The 6,374-nt window shown below is 39.9% G+C and overlaps 1 protein-coding gene across 1 annotated transcript in view; it reads left to right on the forward strand.

Moving 5' to 3' along the window:
* The window catches only part of LOC108570994 (titin), a 42,329-nt gene that overhangs the window by 20,348 nt on the left and 15,607 nt on the right, over window positions 1–6,374 (forward strand). Inside the window, exon 3 of the mRNA XM_017932939.1 lies at window positions 3,240–3,623. Within this exon, the coding sequence (XP_017788428.1) occupies window positions 3,240–3,623 (384 nt within the window). The remainder of the gene's footprint in view (window positions 1–3,239; window positions 3,624–6,374) is intronic.

The following is a 6,374-nucleotide window of genomic DNA, read 5'->3' on the forward strand; positions in this document are numbered from 1 at the left end:
TCTCTCTACAATACCCTCTTTGATCTACTCGCAGCTTCTACGTAGGTGGGTATGCAGGAAGGATTACCTTAACGTATATCGAGAACTCTGCGTAATTCCACGTAGCTACTGGAACACTATCCTGAGATTACCACGAACTCTCGTACGTGTATCAAACTCCTGTTCGAACCAGGAACCAGTGAGCGTGGAAAATCCAAAGGTAATGGAATCTGGTCTCCGATACTCTAAAAGCTAAAAGCTAATTCCGCAGATAACTGGGAACCGGGAATGGTTTACGCATGCTTCAAATATTGCCGTTTCAACACTTCTCAAAGGAAACGTAAATCGGACCAAAGGGAGAGTCCGTGTTTTAATCGCTTCACAACCGACTTCCGAGCTTCGATTCTGTTTTCTCAACGAAACGGCGTACGTCGAGGGCTTTCTACTCGGCGGAACTGGACGAGTAAGTCCCTCGAACGTTCGCCGTGAAACGCGCAAAACATCCTCTGTTATCGCTCACGAAATCAGATTAGAATTAATTCGAGTTTCGTGGGCGCGGAAGGAAGGGCCGGTCTCGCCAGTCGAGACGGGAGAGTAAATAGACGACAATGAAAGAGGGGAGAAAGATCGTTTCATCACGGACTTATCACGGCGCCGCCGCGCCGCTGAATTTTACAGCCGGTACAGAGCGTAGGCCGTAAAAGGAAATGGGAGGAACGCGAAGAAATTTTATTTGGTTCGGTAGCGCGTTCCTTACGCGTGATTTGTCCGCGCAGTTTCGCTGTTACGCGGTGGGGAAGGAAGAAGGAACCTCGTAAAGAGTTTACGAGCTCGAGTCGCGGCCGAAATTATCACGAGAAAACGCCGAGAGAAATTTTCGCCGCGAATTAGCACGCGATCGCGGCTGCTTAATTGCACGAACCACGTAAGAGGTAATATCCCGCAATTAAGCGCTCCTTAAGGCAACCGAACAAGATAGTTAAGCGTCTCGTGCAATCAAATGTGAGAGGTAATCTTGCTCGAGCTTGGGTACGACTGATTCAAGCACACCGTTCGTAGTAACGTTACGCGAGCTTTACGAGAATTTCAGGGGGTTTCTAGTTATCGCGGTGGGAATTTCGGTGATATTCGAGATATTCTGTTTTCTTTTTGTTTACGATAATTAAGGCAATTGTTAAGTGTACGAAACTATTTTTTATAATGACAGTTTATCTCGTGAAACTCGGGCAGACCGTCAAATATCTAACTGTTTAACTCAGGAGAGACTTAGGAAGAAAATTAGAAAGGGACGAAATATTGTTATCGTAACTATTAAAAATGTATAGTTGGGGCCATGATATAGCGAGGTCGTAAATTAAACTCTGAAGAATCGGCATCGATTGATGTTGCGGCACTCAAGGCCGTGTGTTGCAGTCTGTTTGAGGGTTCCAACAATAAACTTTGGTACTTCAAGTAGAAAATGGTATTTCATTTACAAATGGAAAATATGTTAATATTAAGCTACACAATCTTTTTGCACTTTCTATCTGTATATAACACGAGTAGATAAACTAAGATGCTAAAGACATCAATAAGACCTTTACCTGTAACCGTACTTCCAAAAGCGGCTTCCCCCAGAGGGAGAAACCCTAATTTGTCCTAGCTGCATGCAGTTTTCAGTAAGTATATTAGAATCAGTTGACTTTCGCTGGATACAAGAATTCTTCGTACGGTCCTGACAATGGTTTCAAGTACTTATCTGCTCGTATCTCTGTCAATTTTCGGGTTCCGGCAGCTAAAACATGTTTACTTTGACGTCTGACCGATTTTACGACCTCGCTATATCGTGGCCCCGACTATAGATTTAACACATGATAGGGTATTAACCAAAAATGTATTAAAGTATAGCGATGAGCGACTGCTAAGTTCTTCGGTGTCCGTCTCGCTCGAAATCTATTTCCAAAGTGTCCTCTCCGCGTCGTATTCGCTCCGAAAACCGTTGGAGCCCCCTCGTTCGACTTTCCGGGGAAAGGGCTTAGTTTATGGCACCCTCAGGTACCCGCGCGCTTTCTCTTCCTGGGTGACAAAATCCAGGCCACCACTTCGCCGCCGAAATCTCGCATTTCTTACAGATACAGTGCTAAAACAGTAATTGGCTGACGCTTGAAAAGAAAATCATGGGTTGACACGTCCCGTGCCGCGTGAGTCGCATACGCCCCACTCTGGACTTTCCGTTCAGGCCATTTGATATTTCGGCCTTTTCTGTGTAACTATGGCGATAATTTGTTGAAAGAGCAATTTTTCCTTCGCTCTGTAGCGTATCTTAAACGTTACCTTTTTCTCGATGACAACGATTTTTGCAGTCTTATAAATATTGGAAGACACATAGGGTGAAAAGCAAAACTGTTAGTCTGGACAACGTGGGGCGCATACGACCCACGCGGCGTGAACGGAAAGTCACCGAAAATCGGTCCGGCACGGAACGTGTTAAGGGGTTAATAGTTAACTATGTAAAAGTTTGAGTGATTTGGAGTTATGGTAAAAATGCGACGATTTGAAAAAGTGGTGAATGATACGAAATACTTAGGAAATTTGGCAGATTTGTAAGTGAAGGTAAAATTTGAATATGATCGCCTTTCGTTATTTTCGGAGATATTGCGATGTTCCATATTAGGTACAGGTAACGTATTTTAATTTGCGCAATTTTTAATACGGGTGAATTTATGGATCTGCATTTCACGTGTATTTATCTCTTTTATAAATCCCCATTTTCGTTGTATTATGTCAAAATTTGTTATTGTTATCTGCAGCCTGGCAGTTTGTACAGGCACATTTTGTTTCCGCAATTTACTCGGGTAAGTGTACGGGAATACACCGGCATTCGTGTATTATATTAAAAATTACAGGAAATAAAATAGGGATATGTGTTTAAATACACGTGAAACAGAAATCTGTAAATACACGAGTAATTGTGTACTAAAAATTATACGAATTACAATACTGTATATGTGTGAAATGTGGATTTTCAATTCTCTAATACCCGTTGAAAGTGTAACTTTAATACACGTTTAAAGGCACGATCTCAAAGTATGGAGATACAGAAAATTGAGAATAAATTTCCATTGTCAACTTGGAGATTTTAACGAAGCTTAAGATTCTACAGAATATCGTCGTTGGAATTCTCATTGCCAAGAGAAAGATAAACGATTACCTGCTTACTTTCATGGCAGAATATCAAAGTAAATTTCACGAAATATTGGAAATTGTCTGTTTCTATGTAGACCAACTGGCGCCAGGCCACAGACGCCGGAAAAGCCACGGGACTATGTTTCCCCGGCAACGAAGCCCATGCCAGCAGCAGGGAAACCAAGTCGCCCTGAAGAAAGAGGACCTGGCAAGGCGCCACGACCCGAAGAAACGACTCTGAGGAAGCCTGCTCGACCCGAGGAGAAGCCGAAGGTTCCAGAGAGACCTGAGGATAGGCCAGCCGCTGGAAAACCTAGTCGACCGGAGGAAAGACCGACGAAACCCGAAGAGAAGCCTAGGAGAGGAGATCAGACGCCGGACTCTCTCGAAGGAGACGATCTCCAGCCTGAAAAGCTGCCCGATATACTGTCCAAGATTCCTCTGAAGGAGCAGTGCATCTGCGAACTCTGCACTTGCGGGTGAGTAGAAGATTTTGAAATTAAACTTGGAAAATTTTGGTATTTGGAAATTTGAATATTTGAGAATTCGGATATTTGAGAATTCGGATATTTGAGAATTTGAATATTTGAGAATACGGATATTTGAGAATTTGAATATTTGAGAATTTCAATATTTCAGAATTTCAATAGTTGAGAATTTGAATACTTGAGAATTCGGATATTTGAGAATTCGGATATTTGAGAATTCGGATATTTGAGAATTCCAATATTTGAGAATTCGGATATTTGAGAATTCCAATATTTGAGAATTCCAATATTTGAGAATTTGAATATTTGAGAATTTGAAAATTTTAATATTCAAAAATTCAGATATTTGCGACTGCATAACTTTGAAAATTCGAATATCCGAAAGTTCGAACACTTGTAAATTCAAGAACCGAAGGCTTTCAAACTCTCCTAAATGAAGATGTAAACTTCTCGGTAAGAAGGTGAAACCATTGATCACCATTAAAGTCGCATCATCAAAGCGCCACGATGTTCAATACCTTAAATTACTGGAAAGGGGGGAGGGAGGAGAATTCTAGTGTTTTAAAGAGCCCGCGTAGCTCACGAATTAATTCACCTTATCCGTGGTACGTTCGTTTCGTTGGAACAGCACAACGTGACCTACTTTCGCGTCGAGTTAACGAGATCGGAATACAAAACGCGCGCCGCGTTCTTCGAGATGCAAATTAACGCGAACGGTCCCGACCGTTCGAAAATTTCTCTCGATATAGTTAAACCGGTTCAACCGTTGTTTTTTCAAGCTTTTTCCCAAACACCGATAGAAACTCTAATTATCGTCGCGTCGTTTCCTGTCGTGTTTCCACCTGTACCTATTCACGTTCAATTAACCACGAATTTATAATCACGCGTGGCGTGCCGCGCGCCATAAGCTGATTCAACGTTGCGAACAAGATTAAAACGGAAGAGAGACTGTCTGTGCCATTATCGCGATCCATTATTTTTCACACCAACATGAAATACAATTCTATCAATTGGATTTCCGCGACCAGACGAATTGTTATTCGCACGGAACGTCCTCGGAATTATTAATCGTTCGCTCTATCGATCGCAGAACACGGTTCGCGGTTTTGCGCTCGATGTGTCATTTGTCGTCTTACAACAACCTCTCGTCACTCCGTGATTTTTCACTCAATACACACGATCTCATCTGATATACCATAACGAACGTACAGGATGTTTCATAACCTGTGATCTCATTTCGCAACGCTTCGTATTTCCATCAGAATGCATTATAAAATCACGTCGCAAACTTAATCGAACGTCAACTATATCTCCCGTCATTCTTACGTACACTCCTGCTCGCAAGTATCGAGTTTGTCGAATAGCAAAGCTAAAAAGTATGGAGATATTTATCGAAGGGCAAACCTAAAGGGTTTTTAAGAAATTTATCAAATAGCAAACCTAGAAAATATTGAGAAATTTATCGAATAGAAAACCTAAAAGGTTTTTATGTTTATCGAATAGCAAACCTGAGAAGTACTGAGAAATTAATCGAATAGCAAACCTAAAAAGTTTTTAAAAAATTTATCGAATAGCAAACCTAAAAAGTACTGAGAAATTAATCGAATAGCAAATCTAAAAAGTATTGAAAACTTTGCCGAAATGCAAACTTAAAAAGTATCAAGAAATTTATCGAATAGCAAACCTAAAAAGTACTGAGAAATTAATCGAATAGCAAATCTAAAAAGTATTGAAAACTTTGCCGAAATGCAAACTTAAAAAGTATCAAGAAATTTATCGAATAGCAAACCTAAAAAGTACTGAGAAATTAATCGAATAGCAAATCTAAAAAGTATTGAAAACTTTGCCGAAATGCAAACTTAAAAAGTATCAAGAAATTTATCGAATAGCAAACCTAAAAAGTACTGAGAAATTAATCGAATAGCAAATCTAAAAAGTATTGAAAACTTTGCCGAAATGCAAACTTAAAAAGTATCAAGAAATTTATCGAATAGCAAACCTAAAAAGTACTGAGAAATTAATCGAATAGCAAATCTAAAAAGTATTGAAAACTTTGCCGAAATGCAAACTTAAAAAGTATCAAGAAATTTATCGAATAGCAAACCTAAAAAGTACTGAGAAATTAATCGAATAGCAAATCTAAAAAGTATTGAAAACTTTGTCGAAATGCAAACTTAAAAAGTATCAAGAAATTTATCGAATAGCAAAGCTAAAAAGTATTAAGAAATTTATCGAATAGGAAAGCTAAAAAGTATCGAGAAATTTATCAAATAGCAAACCTAGAAAATATTGAGAAAATTATCAAACAGCAAACCTAAACAGTCCTCAAAAAATAATTTTTCAAACTTCCATCTAAGGCACTATCCTAAAAATAAAATTGATTATACCACGCGAAACATCGGCAAGGAATCGAATCTGATAAACGGAATTGGAATTTCATCGACTTGAATGGAACGGAATCGAAACGAGTTGAATTCATTCGAATTACATCGCACTTTTACAAGCACCAGCCTATGTATTACACATACTTGCTCATCTTTTCAAGCTGAAACGATATTCAAGCGTGTCCTCCAACAGGAGAACAGAAGGACAAGAAGCGCTATTACGAAACAGTGTGAATTTGCATACGAAGGGAAGGCAGGCGAGAGTGTATAAACGCGGCTGTGAAAACTGGGACAGCAGACAAACCCTTTTACGGGAGGTTGTTCTTGGCCAATCGCGATCGGTTCTACGCTCCTCTTC

The sequence above is a fragment of the Habropoda laboriosa genome, unplaced genomic scaffold (assembly GCF_001263275.1).
Source record: "Habropoda laboriosa isolate 0110345459 unplaced genomic scaffold, ASM126327v1 scaffold88, whole genome shotgun sequence".
Taxonomy (NCBI): domain Eukaryota; kingdom Metazoa; phylum Arthropoda; class Insecta; order Hymenoptera; family Apidae; genus Habropoda; species Habropoda laboriosa.